The sequence below is a fragment of the Mya arenaria genome, chromosome 11 (assembly GCF_026914265.1).
Source record: "Mya arenaria isolate MELC-2E11 chromosome 11, ASM2691426v1".
NCBI lineage: Eukaryota > Metazoa > Mollusca > Bivalvia > Myida > Myidae > Mya > Mya arenaria.
The window spans coordinates 49494542-49520511 of NC_069132.1; the positions used below are offsets into that span (position 1 = coordinate 49494542).

The 25970-nt window shown below is 38.0% G+C and overlaps 1 protein-coding gene across 1 annotated transcript; it reads left to right on the top strand.

Annotated features, from left to right (window-relative positions):
• Positions 1-380: 380 nt before the first annotated feature.
• LOC128209058 (homeobox protein SIX6-like) lies at positions 381-13823 on the top strand. Its single transcript, XM_052912887.1, has 2 exons — positions 381-1111; positions 12539-13823. The coding sequence occupies exons 1-2, from the start codon at positions 540-542 to the stop codon at positions 12771-12773; spliced, it is 807 nt and encodes a 268-aa protein (XP_052768847.1). The 5' UTR covers positions 381-539; the 3' UTR covers positions 12774-13823.
• The last annotated feature ends 12147 nt before the right edge of the window (positions 13824-25970 follow it).

The window sequence follows — 25970 nt, forward strand, 5'->3', positions numbered from 1 at the left end:
GAAACAAACCATATTGTTTCAGTGACACTTAACTTAACTGTATCTTCAGATATTTATACAAATTTTGATATATTTTATTATTCGCGAAAAAGCCTGAAACCACAGCTCCGGTGAAGCCCCGCCTCCCGTAAACCACGTGATATGTAGCGCGTTACAAAACTGAAACCTATACTTGATTGACGTTTTGCGGGCCTCGGCTCAGATCGGTGATAAGTTATCGGCCAATAGAAGAGGGCAATATTATTGATACGGAGCAGTGATAATACACAAACCAATAAAACAGATACAAAATCTGACACATTCCCAACCAGTGATCCTCCCCTTAGCTTAATATTAAATACCACTATCAAAAAGATGTATAATAGACATCTTGAAAGAAATCCACTAACCATTTGATGGCATGACTTCGCGAAAACAAAACACTAGATAATATACTGTCATACATCACAAGGCAGTAGCAAGGCAAGTTAAATTTTGTGCGACTACTTTGGATGGTGATATTAAACATTTTGGACTGACAGCTTTATATTCCGAGAATCATGTTTGCGCTTCCGACGTTACACTTCACACCGCAGCAAGTGGCACAGGTCTGCGAGACGCTTGAAGAGAGCGGCGACATTGAGCGGCTCGGTCGCTTCCTCTGGTCACTTCCGGTCAACCCGTCCGCCCTGGAAGCTCTCAACAAGCACGAGTCGATCCTGCGGGCGCGATGCCTTGTCTGCTTCCACACCGGCAACTTCCGGGATATGTATCACATTATCGAGAGTCACAAGTTCGGAAAGGCGTCTCACGCTAAGCTGCAGGCCATGTGGCTCGAGTCCCACTACCAGGAAGCGGAAAAGCTGCGCGGGCGGCCGCTTGGACCAGTGGATAAGTACCGCGTCCGGAAGAAGTTTCCTCTGCCCCGCACAATCTGGGACGGCGAGCAGAAGACGCATTGCTTTAAGGAGCGGACCCGCAACCTCCTGCGCGAGTGGTACCTCCAGGATCCCTACCCGAATCCCACCAAGAAACGCGAGCTGGCCCAGGCCACCGGCCTCACCCCCACACAGGTCGGCAACTGGTTCAAGAACCGACGACAGCGGGACCGCGCCGCAGCCGCCAAAAATAGGTAAGCACTTTTTTGTGGATTAATTTAATATAAATGTTATATTTTTTCTATTTGTATTTTCCAGATTATACTTTTGAATTCGCCTATTTATCAACTCTCATTGCGCGCAATTCATTGAATATTTTTTATGATTTATTTGTTATTGTTAGATGAAAAATGACCTTATTAAATAATAAATAATATTCAAATCGCTATCATCATTTTGCTTAGAAAAGGAAACCATATCAATTCGAGATATACTTCATTAATTCAAGGTTTATGATATATTTTAGTAGTACCGTTGCTATTAAATATGAAAGACATAAATGACAAACAAAATAATTGTTTATGCTGATTATTATAATACTTTTAGGTAACAGTATGTACATAAAAGTTATAAATAACTGATACAATAAAGATATTTCAAGTAAATACAAACATATTGGTGTAACATTGGTGTGGCTGTCTGTTGGAGTCTTCCCGACATTGGACATTACAACAACATGACAAATAAATACAACATGGAAGCATTCTTTGAAGAATTATGAGATACAGTAACATAAACATACCAATAATATCAAACAATTACATTATTTTTTAAAACTATGCAGTCATTGTAGCTTAATTGAGCTGCATGGAAATACACATTTTATTCATTTACACAGCACAGTTAATTTTTTTAAATGAATCATAAATTATCAGTACAATGAACTGCCAACACGCATCGGTCATTTTGTTTCATATATTCGGGATTTCTTGCAAAATACCTGCTAATTTAAACGCAAGAACACAAACAAAAGAAAATAATGCTTGAATAAAGATTGATGATCTAATATCTTTACATAAAACGAGATAATAATAATATTACATATAATTTGCTTAAAAAACTTTAATAGGAACTATTGGCGTGTTAGTAGTACCACGCAGAATCATTCGTCCGTAATTACTGACGTTCATGTTATTTATTCGCTGTGTCTTAGAGATCAATGATGTTTCAAATAATGATTATTTTCTGGGAAAAGACAACAGGCAAATCTATTTCGCAACCGTCATGGGGATGGCATCAAATACAAAAATAATTGAACATAAGCACATCAAACTCTTGAGAGAAAAATTATTATATTAACAAGACGACAATTTGTCAGCATCGCGCCATTATAAGATGTTGAAAGATTTATCGTCTTGTAATTGTACCGTTATTTTCAAGTTGTCATACTTTATCAGTAAAGATCTCCATAAAAACTGACCAAATTAACCTAAAACGACCAGCTCTCCGGACACCATACTGACCACAAAACAAGCGAGGGCAGTTACCTAGACCTGAGAACGTGAAAGCCTTCACCGATCGTGTGCTAGATATTTTGATAATTTACTGCTTAGTCGGAAAATATATTCATTAATTTTCACTTCTGTTGATAACTTGTTGATAAAGAAACAAAGCCTTTGCTTGAAATCATTTGTGAAATTATATCTGTAAATGTAAGTGGCTGATGCCCACCACGCTGTTCTTATAAATGCATAGCTATTATTTGTGTGGAATTGTTTAAATTATCACTTTTCATTGCTTGATTTAGAGCGATAAGTGTATTATTGTAAACTAATGATCAGCAACGAAGGCGAGAATGAGCGTAAACAGCGGGCAATCTCCGACACTTGTCCGAGACTTATCGTCATCTCGAGTTGATCCGAAATGTCCACAAGCTCGACATCTTGTAAGCCGTCAAACATATGGACAGACTTTAGGTGTCTGATAAATAAATAAATGTATAGTTGCCGAAACAGTATCTTTTTTTTCGAACATTTCAATCAAATACTATTATATTCATTTTTAATGAATTCAAATGTTTTTCTGAAATGTGAAGACACAAAATTAAAAGTAAAATGTTTTATGAATACATGTATATATGTATAGGTGGTTGTTGTATTTTCCGACCCTAACGACTGACAGTTTAAACTGAAGATGGTGTTATATTAATTAATTCCCACTATTATAAATGAAATCAGTATAACTAAATAAACCCCGTGGTTTCATTGACAGCGTTAATAAAATAAAAATCTTAGGCAAAAATTAACGAGCATTGAGCTTGTCGGCATAATCTTTATTGTGGTGACATTGGCCATCAGTCTTATGATGAAAAGATGAGGATAAAAGACGATTTAGTTCGTGAGAATTATCGCTGTTTTAATATCAAGTTAAATAGCATTTTGTATGAAGTAAACTGTTCTAATTACACGTGCTCATTAAAAGCATACTTTTCTTGAAAATAAACTGTTCATCTTTTATATTTATTTCAACTCCTTTCGCTGTTCTGCCCGTGGACAGTGTTATCATATTTCGTTGACAGAATGATGTTTTTTAGAAACCTATTACATAATGAAAACTGAACTTAATGATAGCCTGATACATAACGGTATGCGGGATGTAACCGATAGTTTCATACAATGATCAGCACAATTATTGACAAAATAATGAACTCGCAATCAGTGATTTAATTATTTATCAGATTCATTTACCCTCGGGTATATGTGCACACGTTCGGCTATTGTATTTTAATTGTTATTAAAATTAAAAACAAACATTATGGTTGTTCTATTGCATCACAAAAACATGTAAATAAACAAACATACACGTACTCAAATGAGGAAACATCGAACTGTTAATATGTATTAAAATAGTACATTATCATCACGTGCAATTAAAACATTGTTTATGAGAGCATACACGGCAAAGAAACTCTTGCGGCAAAACGTTTAAATATCAATATTTCTAAACAAATATTAGAGGGTGGGAATGGTCTAGTGGTTTAGTGGTTAGGTGTCCGCGTAGGAGGTTGTTGGTTCGATTCCCACTATAGGTACTTTCTCATGGCCTGTAATCATGGTTGGACTCCAGTACTTGTTCATACACCGTGCAGGAAAGGGACTCGAGAGTGATTTTATACAGTATAAACTAAAACATAAAATATAAACTAAAACAAATATATATCAGTCAGAAGTGTTATTTTTGAAAGATGTACATTTTACCTACCCTGAAATGTAGCGGAAATATCATTAATTAATTATTAACATTGTCAAAAACATATATTTGATATGGGTTGGGGTCTAGCGTCAAATGGCGCAAATTTTACATTATTTCCTGAGAGCGAAGCCAAATTTCAAGATTTTACCATGGCTTGGAGGTGATTTTGAGATTACGTTTTACTTGACAGATATTTGATCATGTAAACTGCCAAATCTGAAATATGACGTTAGTCATTTGCATGACTACTCAATGGAGCTCTAAAATACAATATGATAAATTGAGTGGACATCATCGTAAAAAATAGGATAAATGCATGGTATGGGTAAAATCCTACGGAAAGAGTCTTTTAAAACGGGCGTCAAAAAACGTGTTGTTAACCGTTAACCGTGTTGTTAAAAGGCTGAAGTTGTTATATTAGCTGACGTTGACAAACGTCGACGTCATACGTCGACGCCATGAATGCAATGTATGGTGCCCCGTCATTCTTAACATTGTGTTATTGTCGTCAAATCATTAAGCACGATTAATGAGTTATTAAGAGTTGACCCTGTTTGAACATTTACACACAGACGGTCTTTTGTTATGTTTCATATAGTATACCTTATGTTCTTAAAGAGGAATTAACCGTTATGTCATTTACAATAAATCATTTCCAGTTTGGTCCCAGATTTATGGGCTAAGAATCGAATGTTCATGTGTTATAATACAAGAAAAAAATCAGACTTGAGAATATACACATAAGTTTTGTTCTATACCGAAATGCAAAACTTGTGACATTATTGTTTCTTCCTTTATATTATAAACAATATTTTCATGAACAATTTTTAAACATTGCAATGTAAATATTCATTTCATAGAAACCCTTCGCTTCTTTGGGATACTAGAAATAAAAATGAACTAAAGCGAATTAAAGAAGAAAAGGTTAGTAAGTAATCCGATGCTTGGTGTTGTCACAGCGGTCACCTTTCTGGCAGGGAATACGGAACATTGTAAGTATGATTGCTGGTCAAGATTAAAGGCAGAAGTATAGTCATGGGATTTCACATTAATAAAACGATGGATCATCTTATATCTCGAGGGAATCCCATGTATTAGTCCGTCTTTTATTACTGAAACAAACATAATATTATTTTCATTTCGTATCGCTTGTCCAGTTAGTTTGTGATTTCATGTCAATTTAGTTTTCTCCCATTCACAATGGCTAATACGGCGGTTGGATTTCATCTCCGTTTGAAAATGAAACCCTAGCCCGTCTCACATGTGCTAGGCCTACTGTATTTTCTGCTGATAAAAAAGAACGTTATACAATAGTTAAATGTACATTCGATGTATGTAAAACTTGTCAGATGCGTTATTTGTCTTTTACTGTAAGGCTATGGGACAGAAACTATTAAAAACTGTTTATCTATGGAGGCAAGTGCCATTTAAACCCGTTTGGGTTTCATGATTTTTAGCGTGTAAGTACGAAGTATTTGCTACAAAATGTGACAGATTTCAAACGCAAGCATATCTATTTGTTCAGCCTGCCAGGAAAGAAATAAGACAAACATCTATCTGGGTGCTATTTTTCTGCTCGAGTTCGCAAATATGATAAATACATAGATAGGAGTTGGGTGGATTAACACATAGATTGGACCGGTTTCCTACACACGTGTTGTAAATAAACAAACCCGCCTTGAGATGCTTGAAATATTGAAACTAGACGTATAAGCATTATCTTGTCAGAGAAAAACATCTGAGAATATACACATGAGAAGCACAGTCTGTGGAGACGTTAATCAGAGAAAGTCTCAAATAAAGATTTAAGAACAACGGCCTTTCTCCAGATGTCTTCAGAAAAGCGCATGGTTTCAGCTCGCAACCAACGACGGCTGCTCCAGCGACAGCGCAAACAAAGCAACTTACAATTCCACCATCCACTTTACGGGTGTAATATTTAGACTATTAACATTCAACAAATGTTAACAGATCTTTAACGTGAGCTTGAACAACTCCCGTGTGGTATGACTGACAATGAGGGAAAGACAGAACATTACATTGCAACTTTACATGGCGGAATTATTCGTTGAAGCTTAGTGGGAGCTCCTCAGGAAACTTAGCATACAAACCAAAACTAAGGCCGAGAGTAGAGATGACAACATATCCCCGTCATCGACTTCCAGCTTGACGTTCATGGCTTACATGATGTATAAAACACTCGCACTTCACAAATGTTAAAGTTTTTAGTTTATATATATCTCATTAATAAGGTGCTATAATTTTCAATCCTTCCAACATTTGACACAAGACGTTTGGGTTTCAGTGAGAACGTATGACCATTTACGGCAATAAAACATCCCCCTGCAAGGTGGTCCGCGTAATGATTTTAAATTATTCATAAACAGTATCATAATAATTTTAATTAGAGTCATCATGTTTGCGTGGTGATATAGTTCAGATATGAACCATATTTCTTGTCCTCTGGCTGATGTTTGATTTCGTGCAACTTTCTCAACAAACATAAATCTTGGAATTCCATTTAAAGAAAGTGCGTACTCAATTATTTCAATTACAGTTAAGCAAGAAAACATAAGTTACATTAATAAAAACTAACCGGATAAGTGATTGCTAATATGCATTAAAAAGAAAAGTTCTTTCTTAACAGGAAGTATTCATTCTAATGCAAATTTCCCGCGTTAAACAAATAAATAAATAAATAAATAAATAAATAAATAAATAAATAAATAAATAAATAAATAAATAAATAAAAGGATAAATACATGTTTAAGAAATAAAATAAATTGCACCGATGGATGCATGAATACATTAACAAAAATATGCAACGAAAAATGTATAGATAATACATTAACGTCAATTTTGAAAACAAAATATTGAAAAAGGGCAGAGCTCTCCTTTCACATTTGGCGACTAATATAACACCTATCTATCAAAGACACACACAGACGTACAAACGGACAAATCCTTATTGGCAATAAAGGATTGATTGACGTGGTGATAGATTGCTGTGTTGACACAGAGCTGGTGATACACCTGGAAGAGTTGAATGTTGAATCAGACCCGGAGATTATCTCTGATAAGGCGAGGCCGGGCATTGTCCGACTGTTTGTTTCTGACACCTGGCTGGTGTGATCAAGCACGTTTCTGGTCGAATGTGTTCGAGATGCGACCAGCACCACATATCTCCTATTTACCCCCGCGTTCCGGAGGCGGCCCTGGGTTGCTCACCTATCCCGAGCACCACCATATCTCCCGGGCGGGCCATACTGCCCCAGCGGCCAGGCCGGCTATCATAACATTATGTAACTGATCCTTGGACAGCGATAGGCGGGCATTATACCCCGGGATATGGAGCGGGATTAGGCTATGTGGATGATAGGCCCTTATATTATCCCTGATATCTCCCAAAGTGTCAAACAGATCGTGTAAAACAATCACTGGGAAGATACGAAGGCTTAACACTATAGAAATACGGACACCTTGATCGATTGTTTGAAAGAGACACTATGATTATAAATTTGTGTCGGTGACAAGAATGATTTGTTTGGAGAATTCCTTTAGATTGAGCATTCCAAATCTGTGTGCTAAGCTACTAGCAATCGAAATGCTTTCATTCTTTTATTTCTTTATTTAAACATGTCATATGACGAACCTCAGCGTTATTAATGCCGTTTATAAGATGTGCCTTGTGGGAACAGACGGTCTAATACGAGCCACCTAAAGGAACATGTGAATTTATTACGATTTTTTTTTCTTCGCATCCCAGCTGCTGTGCGCTATACCACGCGTGTGTTTTTTTTACAAAGCTTTTATATAAGCTTGAAGTTCTGCACCTACATGAATTGGCACAGAGTGTTCTCGCCTCTCCGAGACATGTTCCACAAATTCTCCAGATAGATTAAATTTGTCCCGCGCTAAATGCAAAGGCTTGTCTCTTATTCATTTCCTGGCCTTTTTAAAACATTGTCAGGCGGCTACATTGAGATGTCATATCAATTTCTACCGTCTATTTCACAGGAGCGACCATACAGTTCACCGTATAATAACGTTAGCCTAAGCCAATTTGCCTCCCTACCAAGACAGACCCGGTTTTCGACTTGAATAAGTCTCACAAAGAGGCTGATGCGCCTTGATGACACTGATCACTGTTTAGACGCTTATTATCTTGTGTTCGAAATAAGTTGAGGACGTGGATCAACGGCGAAATGCCGGCGAGTCCCCGGGAAATATGGGCCCATCTCTTGGCGGCCGTCGTAGCGAATTTTCTGGAGAGCTTGTCAAAGATATGTACAAGTGCGCTTGACAGAATAATTGCCTGTCTCGGTTACGGGTTTGTTCCTTCCTGCAGTAAATCACGTCTCACTTCCGCTACACTTTCTATGCCCGACAGACATTGTGAGAGGGACGGACGTTGTCCTCGACCCTTCTGAACATTGTATATTATAGGGTCGGGGGTTTCAGTTATCTGTTATTTGGAATGTTTTGCAATTACATATACTTTAGCAGTAAGGTACTCTGCTTTTTCTAATTGCCAAATGGATGAATTTCTTTCTTCCAGAACAGCCAGCTAGTAAGTTGATAAGACGATAGTTCGGTTAACAGCATACAACATTGAATGACGAAATGCAAACTTGCGTTTCTGAATACATTTCGGATTCAACAATCACGTCCTAAATGCCCCCAAAAAAGAAGAAGCAAATTTCGAAAATTCACAAAGGCATTCAGTTCTAACATAACTTATGGCTCCTTGCCTGGTTGGCAAACACTTTCAATACAGTTGAAATTTAAAATTTAATCGAACAAAATTGAAGTAGCAATGTAAGGAATTGTGAAATGCAATACATAACTTGTGCTACAATCTTGGTATTGTGCACGGCAGACGGAGGAGCGAAAATGGCACCAGAGCTGTTTGCTTAGGGCCATAATATGTACAGAATAACACGCTCTTAATGTAACATATTAGCGAATTATAAGAACACTTTCGGTATCTAAACAAATACTTAAGATCTGACATTGTTGATTAACAGAAAATGCAACTCTTTGATATTTTTTGCTTAATTATAAATGCCATGGGTTGGAAACTTGTCTCCGTTCGTCTGGGACAATGCCTTGAAATTTAAACCAAATTAAAGCAGACATGATATTATAATTTTCAACAGCTTAAGGAAGACGTCCTGACTGTGCAAATATTATTTTTGATGTCTCATTTACACAATCATTATAAGATGTTTCAATGTCTACAGAGTCTCAATAACACTTCAGCTTTAATACAGCTAATAATGGGTTTGCAACAGTTTCTGGAGTTTTGTAATTTCCCGAACAACCTTACCGTTGTACCACAAGTGTCAGAGGTATCAATGTTGATAATGTTTGTTAACGGGACAAATATTCGAGATCTATAATTAATAATACGGCAGCATAGACGTTGCTTGTGTGTTTTTCTTTATCTCATGGCCACGACTTATTAACTCGTTCCCACGACCATGGCCACGACTAAAAGATAAATAAGTCATAAGAACGAGGTAGTACGTCATGGCCACGACGTAACTATTAGTTGTGTCCACGAGATAGCCTAGTTATGTGAACGAGGTAGTAAGTCGTGGCCACGACGTAACTATTAGTTGTGGCCCCGAGATAGCCTAGTTATGTGAACGAGGTAGTACGTCATGGCCACGACGTAACTATTAGTTGTGTCCACGAGATAGCCTAGTTATGTGAACGAGGTAGTAAGTCGTGGCCACGACGTAACTATTAGTTGTGTCCACGAGATAGCCTAGTTATGTGAACGAGGTAGTAAGTCGTGGCCACGACGTAACTATTAGTTGTGTCCACGAGATAGCCTAGTTATGTGAACGAGGTAGTAAGTCGTGGCCACGACGTAACTATTAGTTGTGGCCCCGAGATAGCCTAGTTATGTGAACGAGGTAGTACGTCATGGCCACGACGTAACTATTAGTTGTGTCCACGAGATAGCCTAGTTATGTGAACGAGGTAGTAAGTCGTGGCCACGACGTAACTATTAGTTGTGTCCACGAGATAGCCTAGTTATGTGAACGAGGTAGTAAGTCGTGGCCACGACGTAACTATTAGTTGTGGCCCCGAGATAGCCTAGTTATGTGAACGAGGTAGTAAGTCGTGGCCACGACGTAACTATTAGTTGTGGCCCCGAGATAGCCTAGTTATGTGAACGAGGTAGTAAGTCGTGGCCACGACGTAACTATAAGTTGTGGCTACGAGATAGCTTAGTAGTGGGGACGAGATAGTTAGTAGTGGGGACGATGTACTAAATCCAGGGAACGAGTTAGAAAGTCGTGGCCACGAAATTAAACACACACACGCACGCACGCACGCACACACACACAAATGTCATCTGTATTCGACAGTATTATAAATAATGGATTTTTGCTATTGAAATTACTAGTTGAATATAAAATGTAACATATTACCATAACCCACCGTCCATGTTACAGATGAAAGAAATATTTGCCTTTGTTTTTATAAGGATATGAAGCTATTTGGACAGTAGAAGTGATAAATATGTGTATCGTTTGTTATTTGCTGGATGAATCATCAGCAGAATGAACTATTACTCCAAAGAGCTTTAATATGTTTATTTTAGATGGTTACCTATCATTTTAGACAAACACGGACGTCTTCAATGCAAATAAATACCGGACCGTATCTAAATCTTCTTTATACAATAAAAACGTTTATATTAAGTATCCCTTATGGCAGGTGTAAAAATATTAAACAATTCCTAAAACAAACAACTAGTCCCATACCGGTGTAATGACATTTTTGATACATAATAGCCGCATTGAGAGGTTCTACCGACATTTAGTAAGAGGCTTATAGTCGCTTTTATCTTTAAATTGTGCTGTAACAAATTTTGGGGTTATTTATTGCAATTTATTGACTCCGAATCTTCTTAAACTGGATAATGTGTTCCTTAAGAATTAATAAAACAAGCCAGTTAGGCAAATATTTGTTGAGGGAATAGTAATGTTAATAGGTTATCATTGTTGGTATGCCTAATATGTTTATTATTATCTATATTACAGTGTGCCCAAAATTCAATATTTTTAAACAAAGCTCTTCAGAAGGTAGTTATGTGTCATGCTTTACTATAAGCGGTTTAATGGTTTAAGTATAACACTATCATTGCCCTACAGTGCCGTTACAATTGACAATATATGAAATTTGCTCTTTAAAAATATAAACGAACATTTGGGTGCACAGATATTTTTTTTATTATATTTTCTTTCATCTTCACAAAGACCAGTTATTGGACTGTTTTTTATAACACCAATATTTGTATGTAGGAGTAAACTGTAATACTATAAAATATAATTGTCAACGAGTGAATCATGGTTGTGTTTATTTATTTGTTTTTCATGACACTGTTCTGTATATGTGCATTTTCATAAAAGGCAGGCATTACCTGCTGGTACCAGCAAATACCCTTTCATTGCTTTCATTCCATATTTGAAATCGAAGACGCCATTACGAGTGAGTCACGTTTGAGATCAATTAAATACCTTTCCCGCGCCGTATCTATATTTTCAAGTGGGTCTCGAAAGACATACTTTTGTAATGATATGTTTGTTTTCTATCATTAAAATACACAGGTTTCCTATTCTTGTGTAACGTATCGAATTTTTCGCATTAGCCCGGGTAATATTATAGCGCCAACATTCGTTCAAATTCTATTAATTCTCAAAATACATTATTGAAATATGTTTGCAAAAAAGATACTTCAGCGGCATTTTAATAAATCGGATAATGGTTTCCGTTGTAAATTAAACATATTCGTGTCATAATGTCTCAATCAATGGCAGGCATTTATAGAAAAAGGTCCGAGTATTGTGCCGATTTTGATGAAACTTCATATCAAAACAATACTCGCGTCAATCACGACTTGTTGACTCAAACGGCGCCAATATTAACCAATTTTCTATTACCCACAAATAGTGACCCGAGAGATCTTTTTAAACTGAAAAGTAAATAATATGACACTTTAAGTGGAATGTATGATATTAATCTTGCGCAGAGAAGTAAAAATCGTTTTGTGTTTTGTTAATACTGTTATGGATTGCGCCACTCCCCCTAGCGGCATTCAGAGGCCCTCAGTACATGAACTATGATACCCAGGTCGTTTGCAGGTGCATTAAAATGCCAACAGAAATAGTATTCACTGAAAATTAAATTGAATTGAAGATTTACTCCAACCGCAAGCCACCCTGACGAAGATGCTTCAGTCTACCAAATTTGCAAATATTATAAAAAAAAAGAAGCTAAATAAAGAGAGGGCACCAACATTTAGCTATTTTGTTTGTTTTTTTAACTGCTATACGAGACTAGCATTGTCATATAAATGCCAAAATGCTATGTAGCAATTCATTTACCCTTATTCTATTCTCTCACTTCAGGTTGGGTGGTCAGGGCGGTGACGGGTCGCGCTACCAGGGATCCTCCCCTGACAGGGACTCCTCCACCGACTTCGATGACATTGACGTGGATGAAAAGTCGTTCGAGGAGGAAGACGACGAGAAGATCGACATAGAGAACGAGGACGATGCATGCAGTCTCTCCAGCGTCTCGTCACCCGTCTCCATGACGACCACTCACGTGAGCGCCCCTGCTCCGCAGATATCGCCCACCTGACTATATGGCCTGCAGAACCGGAATACACAACCGCCTGCGTCCACCAGCCAGGCGGGCTTACTACCACAGCCCTGGGCTCTAAACCTTTCCGTACCCAAACTGTCACCGAACCCACTCGTACCCCAGCCGGTACGATCGTTTGGTATAGATGACATTCTACATAAACCGTTAGACTTTTCTCAATCAAGTTTACAACAGCTAGAGCATAACCTTCGCCACATGCACCAGAGCTTTCCCTACAAGTACATGAACTCTTATATGGCCAATTACCACCAGCACACGGTGGCGCGCACCGTTACCTCGCGTGATGTCGAGGAGACGGAGAGAACTGAAGCTGCGTGTCAACAAAGTCCGGAAAACTCTGAAACCGCGCGATCCGGAAGTGAAGATTAGTGTCAGCTCGGATTCGTTTGGTAGATAGATAAAGCCTGAAAGTAACACCAAACCTACATGCGGAAATAAGTCAGTCTGCATACTGGGACTCTGTCGCTTATTTGTTGTGTTTGTAAATAAATGAATGGACGGCACAAGACTATCTCATAAGTGTCAGTGTTCGTAGCGTGTCCGCTCTATGAAGGATCCTGCAGAGCCACACCTGCAGGAAAATAGTGCTAATTTGCTAGAGCTATAGCTTATTTTGATAATTTATCTTATAAATGGTAATACGAGCTAATAATGTGGCTTTCATGAAACATTTTCATGAAATAGAGCAAACACCATCGTATAGAAATATCACGGTGAAAACATTGGAACACCATTGACATATGATACTTAAGAAAGAAAATATGCTCATGTTATAATGAATTTCTATTGCCATCCGTTTGCCTGGGATTGTAATATTAACGTTTCTGTATACATGTGCTTGCCATTGTATGATTATACAAAATGTAATTAATTTAAACTGAAGAAGATTTTTACATTGTATTATTGTTGTTAAGTGTTGCCGTTAGAGTTGATATTTTATTGTAAATAGGATTTTGTTCAGTTCATATTTTTATGAGCTGCTATATTGTTTATTATTTATTTTGAATAAACATTTGGTTCAAACAATTGACTTCATATGGAGTGGTGTGATTTATTTGTTGAGAGGATATTTCAACTCGTGTTAGGGTAATGGGAGAACAAGCTAACACCATTCAACTGTTTTAGCGATGATTTTATCATTAATTGACAGCATTTACATTTCATCAATCAATGCATTATTTACGTTCGAGTGACATGTGCGAATCTGCATGCCACAACATTATAATGCATTGTTGTGAATTTGACCTTCGGAAAACCGGGGATGCAGAAATGGATAATTAAGAAACATAGAGGATATGTTGTGTTTTTCTGTGATAACAAAATAATAAAATGTCATGAAATACTCAGTATCGCGTAGAAAGTAAAACAATTCACTCGCTTTTGTAACAAAACCAGAATGGTGGAACAGTCATCTATCTTTAATCCACCAATCAACTATTTGTAGTCCACCAATCAACTACTTGTTGTCTACCAGTTTGTAGTCCACCAATCAACTACTTGTTGTCTACCAGTCAACGACCTGTAGTCCTTTAATCAAGAACTTGTTGTCCACCAATCAACTACTTGTAGTTAACCATTCAACTTCTTGTAGTTCACCAATCAACTACCTGTAGTCCACCAATCAACTACTTGTTGTCTACCAATCAACTACTTGTTGTCTACCAGTCAACGACATGTAGTCCACCCATCAACTACTTGTTGTCCACCAATCAACTACTTGTTGTCTACCAATCAACTACTTGTTGTCTACCAGTCAACGAAATGTAGTCCACCCATCAACTACCTGTAGTCCACCAATCAACTACTTGTTGTCTACCAATCAACTACTTGTTGTCTACCAGTCAACGACATGTAGTCCACCCATCAACTACTTGTTGTCCACCAATCAACTACTTGTTGTCTACCAATCAACTACTTGTTGTCCACCAATCAACTACTTGTTGTCTACCAATCAACTACTTGTTGTCTACCAGTCAACGACATGTAGTCCACCAATCAACTACTTGTAGTCCACCAATCAACTACTTGTTGTCTACCCATCAACTACTTGTTGTCCACCAATCAACTACTTGTTGTCTACCAATCAACTACTTGTTGTCTACCAGTCAACGACCTGTAGTTCACCAATCAACTACCTGTAGTCCACCAATCAACTACTTGTTGTCTACCAATCAACTACTTGTTGTCTACCAGTCAACGACATGTAGTCCACCCATCAACTACTTGTTGTCTACCAGTCAACGACCTGTAGTCCACCAATCAACTGCCTGTGGTATACCAGTCAACGACCTGTAGTTCACCAATCAACTACCTGTAGTCCACCAATCAACTACTTGTTGTCTACCAGTCAACGACCTGTAGTCCACCAATCAACTGCCTGTGGTCTACTAGTCAGCGACCTGTAGTCCACCAATCAACTGCCTGTGGTATACCAGTCAACGACCTGTAGTTCACCGATCAACTACCTGTAGTCCACCAATCAACTACTTGTTGTCTACCAGTCAACGACCTGTAGTCCACCAATCAACTGCCTGTGGTCTACCAGTCAACGACCTGTAGTCCACCAATCAACTACCTGTAGTCCACCAATCAACTACTTGTTGTCTACCAGTCAACGACCTGTAGTCCACCAATCAACTGCCTGTGGTCTACCAGTCAACTACCAATAGTCCGACAATTAACTACTTGTTGTCCACCAATCAAATACTTGTATTCCACCAATCAACTACTTGTCGTCCACAAATCAACTATTTGTTGTCTACCAGTCAACTACTTGTCGTCCACCAATCAACGACTTGTTGTCTATCAGTCAACTACTTGTTGTCCACCAATCAACGACTTGACGTCCACCAATCAACTACATGTAGTTCAACAATCAACTACTTGTAGTCCACCATTCAACTACATTTTGTCTACCAGTCAACGACTTGTAGTCCACCAATGAACTACCTGTGGTCTACCAGTCAACTACCTATAGTCCACAAATCAACTACTTGTGGTCCAATCAACTACTTGCTGTCCATCAATCAACTTCTTGTATATCACCATTCAACTTCTTGTAGTTCACCATTCAACTTCTTGTAGTTCACCAATCAACTACCTTTTGTCTTTCAATCAACTACCTGTGGTCTACCAGTCAACTACCTGTAGTCAACCATTCACCTTCTTGTAGTTCACCAATTAACTACTTGTAGTTCACCAATCAACTACCTGTGGTCTATCAGTCAACTACTTGTAGTCCACCAATCAACTACCTGTAGTCAACCAACCAACTACATGTGGTCTACCAGTCAACTGCCTATAGTCCACCAATAAACTACTTGTAGTCAACCAATCAACTACTTGTAGTCTAAGAGTCAAGTAAATGTAGTCCACCAATCAACTACCTGTAGTCCACCAGTCAACTTCCTGCAGTCCATAAATTAACTACTTGTATCTACCAGTTAACTACCTGTAATCCGGCAATCAACTACATGTTGTCTACCAGTCAAGTTATTTCGGTCCACCAATCAACTACCTATTGTCCTTCAATCAATTACTTGTAGTCCACCAATCAACTACTTGTTGTCTACCAGTCAACTACCTGTAGTCCACCAATCAACTACTTGTTGTCTACCAGTCAAGTTATTGTGGCCCACCAATCAACTACCTTTTGTTTTTCAATCAACTACTTGTAGTCCACCAATCAACTTCTTGTTGTCTACCAGTCAACTACGTTTTGTCTTTCAATCAACTACTTGTAGTCCACCAATCAACAACTTGTTGTCCACCAATCAACTACTTGTGGTCCACCAATCAACTACTTGTAGTCCACCAGTTAACTACCTGTAATCCGCCAATCAACTACTTGTAGTCCGCCAATCAACTACTTGTAGTCCACCAATTAACTACTTGTAGTCCACCAATCAACTACTTGTTATCCACCAATCAACTACTTGTAGTCCACCATTCAACTAACTGTAATCCGCCAATCAACTACTTGTAATCCGTCAATCAATTACTTGTCGTCAACCAATCAGCTACTTGTGGTCCACAAATCAACTAATTGTAGTCCACCAATCAACTACTTGTAGTCCACCAATCAACTATTTGTTGTCCACCAATCAACTACTTGTAGTCCACCAGTCAACTTCCTGTACTCCGTCAATCAACTACTTGTAATCTGTCAACCAATTACTTGTCGTCCACCAATCAGCTACTTGTGGTCCACAAGTCAACTACCTGTAATCCGCAAATCAACTACTTGTAATCCGTCAACCAATTACTTGTCGTCCAGCAATCAACTATTTGTGGTCCACAAATCAACTACTTGTAGTCCACCAATCAACTACCTGTAGTCCGCCAATCAACTACTTGTCGCCCACCAATCAACTACTTGTGGTCCACCAAACAACTACTTGTAGTCCACTACCAGTCAACTACCTGTAATCCACCAATCAGCTACTTGTTGTCTACCAGTCAACTACTTATAGTCCACCAATCAACTTCCTGTTGTCCAACAATGAAATATTTGTTGTCTGCCAATCAACTACTTGTAGTCAACCATTTAACCACTTGTAATTCACCAATCAACTACTTGTAGTCCTCCAACTACATTTAGTCCATCAATCAACTACTTATTGTCTACCAGTCAACTTCTTGTAGTCCACCATTCAACTTCTTGTAGTAGACCAATCAACTACTTGCAATCCATCAATCGACTACCTGTAGTCCACCAATCAACTACTTGATGTCCACCAATCAACTACCTGTATTCCACCAGTGAATACTTGTCGTCCACCAATTAACTATTTGCAGTCCACCACTCAACTACTTGTAGTCCACCAGTCAACTACCTGTAGTCCACCAATCAACTACTTGAAGTCCACCAAACAATTACAAGTAGTCGACCAGTCAGCTACTTGTAGTCGACCAGTCAGTTTTTTGTAGTCCACCAGTCAATTAGAAGCAATCCACAAGTCAATTAGAAGTAGCCCACCAGTCAACTATTTACTGTATATGATGTTGTTAAATGAAACAATTATGACAATCTAAGGGAACACAGGAGCTAAATGGCACTGATATATTTTTATAAACTATTTTTCGTATCTATTTCATTTGCATTTTTGGCAATGGCGGAATGGTGACTGATATTAACTCCATCCAAAAAGAAACGATACCAACGTTTTTCTTAAGTTACTGTGTTTACATTTTGATAAAGATACTGGTTAAAATAGAATCTGTGTTTTCGTATTCGGACAGTTGTATTCCCCGGAAATTAACCCGCAAAACTCGATAAAACCTTGAAAAAAACATGTACAGTATTGAAGATGCAATTAAGTGCTGATGTATAAAGATATAAACCAAAATATTATACTAGTAAATTAAATTATAATATTTCATATAGGCCGATAATCAGTTATTTGATGTTTGTTATAGTTTCTATGTAAAAAAATGGCTTTAATCGGCTCTTACATGACAATGTTTGATTAAGATTGTTAGTATTTACTTACACACACTAAACTGTGACTGTGTCCCATCAAACTATCTATTTGTGTAACAACCTTTAAATATCACCAAATGCATATTATACACATTAACAGTTAAAATCAAAGCGCTTAAAGCGTTGACAGGCTTTCGTCCGGCTTCTTTTTGTGAGTACAGTCATGTAATGCCAAAAGGAATGGAATATTTCTCAATTTGTCTCACTAACTTCAGCATGTTGCATATTTATAAACGACTGTTATAAATCTGTTCATTTTTTCCACAATTGACATAAGTTGAGGACAATATTGAGATACACCACTTCTTCTGACAAGTTAATATGTGGGTGATTCGATCCAGAGGGATAGTGCCCGAGGAACCTGTCACTGTAGAAAGAGACTTTAAACATAAACTTTATTTATATGTCCAATGCATTTTGTACGATGCATTTGGTTTAGCTGGTATACCCTTGTAGTAAAATAAATCGACTCAGTAATGTTTAGAAATGTAGAGTATGTTTTACTTCAAAAATGCCAAAATGTTTACCTGTGGCTGTGCATTGTTTGTGAAACAAAAGTTCCAGATAAGATTTCATATGCAATGCAATTGCATATTACTCTATATTTTTTTAAATAAGTATTTCAAGTGACTGATACTGCATGGTTTTGATTTAATTGAGTATAAGTAAAAAAATCTAAACGTATTTGCGAAGGAATACATGAGCATGCATTTACTATCTTAAGATGTTTATGTTAATTTGTTTTACAATAAAATGACTTTACTCACAAAACGTAGAAGGCCGAACGCCTGTCAACGTTTTAAGCGCGTTGATTTGACCTTGCCCTTGACAACATAGTGCCCATACTGTAACTTCAAACACTACCCACGTGATTGAGAGCATACACTCGCGATGGTGTATGGTGGTTCATTTCTGCCATTTCGAGTTTTCGCTTCCAGATGGCGAACATATTGTGGAAAACATATACAATAGGCATAAGCCCATGAGTACAGTATACAAAATTCAATGGCGAACATATGGCAATGCGAAAATGCCCCATCATTTTCGCTCCACCACTTGACGCATGTTCGCAATGTCCATTAATCGCTCGTTCGAAGCTTAAATGGGAAAACACGAAATTGCAGAAATCAACCACCATACTGGTATATACTTTAAATGAGTGTAGATGTGGTTGCAGTAATTATTACACTGAATACTCAGTTATTTATTTGAAACCGAAACAAATAATGCTAAAGACGAAGTTGAAAAAAAACGCCAAAAATCAGTATCACTTGCTCAAAGTGCGTATAGGCGTGACAATGTAATCAACAACATATCATCACCACCGTAACATCTTTTGAAACACCAGTCTGTACTTTGTAATTATTGCAAGAAAAAAGCAGAAAATGATATTAAGTAGTCTCTATACGCCAAACAATAGGTTATAAAGGCATCATTGTTGTTATTTATTTGAAACCGTAAGTTCATCATTTACCGTTGAAGTTAGCGACATCAAAGGGTATGAGAAACGCAGTAAACATAAGGTTGTAAATCCGTTTTATCTTAGTTACCTCCGTAGCTTTGTCATTTATGCGTTTTATGAAGAGAAATGAAATCATATTATATACAAAAGCCATTCAAATCATATCATTTTATGTTAACGCGTCAGATTGTCTCGTTAAATTGATACATTCATCTAAAACAAAGGCGGGATCAACAGGGATCCTACTATTAAGTTTTTACATCACTATTGTTCGTATTTTGACACCTAATCAACGTACACAACTCAGCCAACTTCATTTTTTAATAGTTTAACGACGAAAATGTATTTATTTATCGTATTGTTAATTTTATGTCCGGACAAAGTAAGATGAATATAAAATTGCAACAAAATGCATGCATTAAAATTTATTGAGCTGTATGTGGGGAAAATACATTGCTTCATTGTTTTGTAGTTGCAATACGATTTATCATGGCTTTACCAACTAACAACAACCACGATATTAAAGCATTCATTTTTTTTCATTGTCCTGAGCTATTTGATTGCTTCAGTCGGTTGATGGGCACATTGTGCAAGCTTGGCGCTGTACCTTTTGAACGCCGCAATAAAACACACAAGACAGACGGAGTCGTATACCAACGACAATGATTTTATATCGCAATTAGACACTCTTGTGACCATTTTCAAAGATAACGTCGCCAGGAAAGCATCACTTCTTGGACAATGCGTCTACAAACTACGTTTTGTTACCCATAATTTGTTAAACTCTATCCATCTTGAGGTCTTCACGAGCTAATCTACAAAACGGTTCCATCACGCCAGCCCTTCTATGCGGTCTCGCTGACGTGACGACCTGTCCTTGGCAGTCCCTGGATACCAGCTTATTGGCACCTAAACCTCTTTACACGCTTTCTTCAAAATCGCTCACAATACATGTCAGCGGAGTTGGGGACCATTACTAGACGCCATACCAATACATCTCCCTGTCCCTCAGTATATTGATGGCGGCGGCTGCAGATGTGCAGACGACTTTTCTGCTCCTCAGCAAACCTTCAATCAACCTTCCATCATGCCTTACCCAACATCAATCACAGGCTTAATTACGGTCCAATCGGATTCAAGATCGATGGCAAATCATTCTCTCATCTATAACAAGGTGTATGTAGTTTGCCTCAGGTAAAAAGTAATACATATATAGGTAAAGTACTTGTGAATTATAACATTTCAGTTTTCAGTGCAGTCTTCATTTGGCTTTTTAACAGAAAACAAAAGAAAACAAATTGTACTATCCGTGTATGTATTTCTTTATCATATTTGTAAATGATAATTTATGATTGGTGCATGAATATATTTGTTTGTTTTGAAACAAATCCGGAGTTTGTCTCGTTTGCGTACGTAGCGTGATTAAAAACCCCAGTGACCTCCTGTGTAGCTAACTGTGTAACAAAGTCATTAGCCTAAATATGTGTTAATACACATTAAAATGTATGTACATGTGTGGTCTGTCTGTGTATGTGTATGTGTGGTCTGTCTGTGCATGTTCGCCTGCATGTGTAGTCTGTCTGGGTATGTACGCGTGCATGAGTGGTCTGTCTATGTATGTAAACGTGCATGAGTGATCTGTCTGTGTATGTGTATGTACATGTGTGGTCTGTCTGTGTATGTACACATGCAGGTATGTTCTGTCTGTGTATGTACATGTACATGTACATTTGTGGTCTGTCTGTGAATGTACATGTGCAGGTGTGTTCTGTCTGTGTATGTACATATGCAGGTGTGTTATGTCTGTGTATGTACATGTACATGTACATTTGTGGTCTGTCTGTGTATGTACATGTACATGTACATTTGTGGTCTGTCTGTGTATGTACATGTGCACGTGTGGTCTGTCTATGTATGTACATGTGCAGGTGTTATGTCTGTGTATGTACATGTGCACGTGTGGTCTGTCTGTGTATGTACATGTACATGTACATTTGTGGTCTGTCTGTGTATGTACATGTGCACGTGTGGTCTGTCTGTGTATGTACATGTGCACGTATGGTTTGTCTATGTATGTACATGTGCAGGTGTGTTATGTCTGTGTATGTACATGTGCACGTGTGTTCTGTCTGTGTATGTACATGTACATTTGTGGTCTGTCTGTGTATGTACATGTACATGTACATTTGTGGTCTGTCTGTGTATGTACATGTGCACGTGTAGTTTGTCTATGTATGTACATCTGCAGGTGTGTTATGTCTGTGTATGTACATGTGCACGTTTGGTCTGTCTGTGTATGTACATGTACGTGTACATTTGTGGTCTGTCTGTGTATGTACATGTGCACGTGTGGTCTGTCTGTGTATGTACATGTACATGTACATTTGTGGTCTGTCTGTGTATGTACATGTACGCGTGTGGTCTGTCTGTGTATGTACATGTGCAAGTGTGGTTTATCTATGTATGTACACGTGCAGGTGTGGTCTGTCTGTGTATGTACATGTGTACGTGTGGTCTGTCTATGTAAGTACACGTGTTCGTGTGGTCTGTCTGTGTATGTACATGTGGACATGTGGTCTGTCTATGTATGTACACGTGCTCGTGTGTTCTGTCTGTGAATGTACATGTACATGCACATTTGTGGTCTGTCCGTGTATGTACATGTGCACGTGTGGTCTGTTTGTGAATGTACGTGTGCAGGTGTGGTCTGTCTGTGTATGTACACGTGCAGGTGTGTTCTGTCTGTGTATGTATATGTACATGTACATTTGTGGTCTGTCTGTGTATGTACATGTGCAGGTGTGGTCTGTCTGTGTATGTACATGTACATGTGCAGGTGTGGTCTGTCTGTGTATGTACATGTTCATGTACATGTGTGGTCTGTCTGTGTATGTACATGTACATGTACATTTGTGGTCTGTCTGTGTATGTACATGTGCAGGTGTGGTCTGTCTGTGTATGTACATGTGCAGGTGTGTTCTGTCTGTGTATGTATATGTACATGTAAATTTGAGGTCTGTCTGTGTATGTACATGTGCAGGTGTGTTATGTCTGTGTATGTACATGTGCAGGTGTGTTATGTCTGTGTATGTACATGTGCAGGTGTGGTCTGTCTGTGTATGTACATGTGCAGGTGTGTTCTGTCTCTGTATGTACATGTACAGGTGTGTTCTGTCTATGTATTTACATATGCATATGTGGTCTGTCTGTGTATGTATATGTAGATGTGTGGTCTGCCTGTGTATGTACATGAGTGAGTTTTTTGTATATCATGTGTCTCTGAATTAACTGTTTTGAGTTACCATTTTGCATTAAATCTTGGCTTTTGTACATTTTTTGGATACTGTGCTTGTCCCTTTAGTTTATAATGTATTGTTATATTGGCTTTATGTGTTAGTTAACTACTCGTGAACCGGTATTGCTCCCAGTGGGTTCGTCTATGTGTTTGCTCAGTACTGGGAACTGGTTTGTCCCCCTTTGGGTTTCTTGTATGTGTTGGTTGAGTACTCAGAAACCAGTCTTGCACCCACTAGGATTGTATATGTGTTTGTTGAGTATTCGGAACCCGGTCTTGCCACAATTGAGTTGATATATGTGAGGTCTTGACCCCAGTTGGAGCGTTTATGTGTTAGTTGAGTACTTGGAAACCGGTCTTGACCCCAGTTGGAGCGTTTATGTGTAAGTTGAGTACTCGGAATCCCGTCTTGCCCACAATTGGTTTGTATGTGTTAATTGAGTATTGGAAAACCGGTCTTGACCCAAGTTGGAGCGTATATGTGTAAGTTGAGTACTTGGACATCGGTCATCCCCCCAGCGCTTCATATGATGTCTTCTATGTTTCTGACTTTTGTCCGTTTAATTTCTGATATATTTACAATCTGTTTGTGTTAATTTTGTCTAGCGGACTTGTTTGTTGTTTCAATTATTGTGTATGTTGCATTATTTTATTTCTTTTTGTTTTGCCAACTCTTCAAGTTTTTCAACCCCCCTCCCCCACCTCCGAAATAAGTTTGTGAAGTTTCGTCTTACCTACAGCAAAACTGCGCATTTAAAGGAGATGAGTTTGTGTTTTGCTCCAGAATATAATGTTTTTCCTGCTAATCAGAAGTGTTGGCAAAAGACAAAAAGTGTGGTATCGTTATATGCATGGGATTTTGTGTATAAGGCGTTCTTGATACGGTGAACTCTAGTGTGCACTGACATCGCATACTTAGCTGCATTATAAACGGTTGTATCCTTAATGTTTTTGAAATAAATCAGCATTGGTCCTCATTGACCTTTTTAGAGAAGGGTGAACACATCTCAATCTTTAATTATATGACCATTTATGAACGAATGCAGTGCTATTTTGAAATGGCTTACAAGCAGCATGTATGTTTCAAACACATTTAGTGCAATGCTATTTTTGGTTCCTATTGAGCTGCAATAACCAAGCAAGTTTTGTTATAGCGTTTGAAGGCAAAAATACGCGATGTTATGTAATGTCTGTTTCATTTTCATCGAAATTGATGGTATTGGTTTTTATTAAAGCCATAATTATTTTGAGGTCTTCTAGCTTTCAATGTATCACACGGGTAAAAGCTTGACACCTTTGATCATAACTGTCGCCCTTCGCTTGCTGAACACAGTTGCCTGTCATCTGTTACATCTGAAACCGACTTAACTGGTGTTTATGTATGATATTGATGGCGGTGTAGTAAAACATAAGGTCTGATTCATGTTAATGATATGCTGTTATCCCTTCGAGAGCGTCGTTGAAACTCCATCATTGCTGAAAAACAACATGTTTTACATCATTTTTCTTGGATGTTGTTTGATGGTACTTTTCTCAATACGTTTAACGCAACATTTTGTTAACGACCATCGTCATAATTTATAGCTAGTATAACTCGAACGTTATGCTTCGTTTTCATTTAAATATTTTGATTGAGATGGAATGAACATTTTGAGCGAATTTATTTCTCTATACCGCTGTTGTCAATTTCCATAGTTGTAGCATCGCTCTTCTTGTTATTACTACAGACTCAATTCTTTGACTCGATTAACCAATTAAACCGAAGTACAACCAATTATACATTTGAGAATCTGTAAGTTTTCCGTAATAATTGGTAAATAAACTGGTTCAAACTAAAGTCTTTTATTTTTGCAAGCGTCTTTGAAGAACCGATCGTGTCTTTATTTAATGCAATAAATGATTTAAGACAAGCGTTAACATGTGACGAAAAATTCCCAACTAGGAAGGGTGTACAACTGCAGTTATATAGATCAACAGTCACGTGTGTAGCAAACTGAGCCATTAGGTTTTACTGTTTTCAAGATTTAATGCTATTTTCAAGAATAAAGAGCAGAAAGTTCATGGTTTAAACCTTTTTATGTTTGAAATCAAGAAAAAACAGTGTTTGATCGTGGTTTGCGATTTATGTATGCTGTATAAAGGTAATCCATTTACTATTTGGATACTTGGTAACCCCTTATATTTTTATATCATTTGAAAGCAATTCTTGAGTTGATAATGATATTGCAAAATATTTAACAAACACATCATTAAACAGTGTTTTGCTTTGACAGATTATTTAATAGGCGTTTTCGTGTTTGATTACAGTCTGAATACGGAACAGAACTGAACTCACCAATTATTGTTCTTATGTTGTTCCTCTTGATTTTCTGTTCTGCTTTGGCATGATACGTGAACAATTCAGTAGCTGGGACAGGTTTAGCTGCTGGGGTTGTAGTCAGGTTCTGGAATCGAAGTTAAGACAATTTTTCATCGTCCTCAACCACGGTGCTTTCTTCCATTTAATACACTTCATACATACCGTGGGAAAATTGTCTGAGCATATCTTGTTTATATAACTATGCATAAGGCTGGAAAGCCAACCCTTTTTCCAATGCAATCACTTGTTACCATAGAAATGCTCTTCAATTACTATGTACTGTCAGTTGTCTCCGCAGGCGAGTTGTCTTAGTGGCTGATTTAAAAATTGTACGGATCAGGCGGGCCGCGTTCGCCAGAATTATTTTACACGGGAAAATATTTGTATAAATGTCTAAGCATATGTGGTAGTCTGATTACCGAAGAGGTTTCCTTGCGGAACCAATGAAACTGCCTCATCAACTATTCATAATTACGAGATTGTCCTACACAAATCGCCACCGGTACACAGCGAAGCATAGCGCAGTTGTATAACATTATGATGGGCATCCAACGATGGGTTAGTATAAGCAGTAA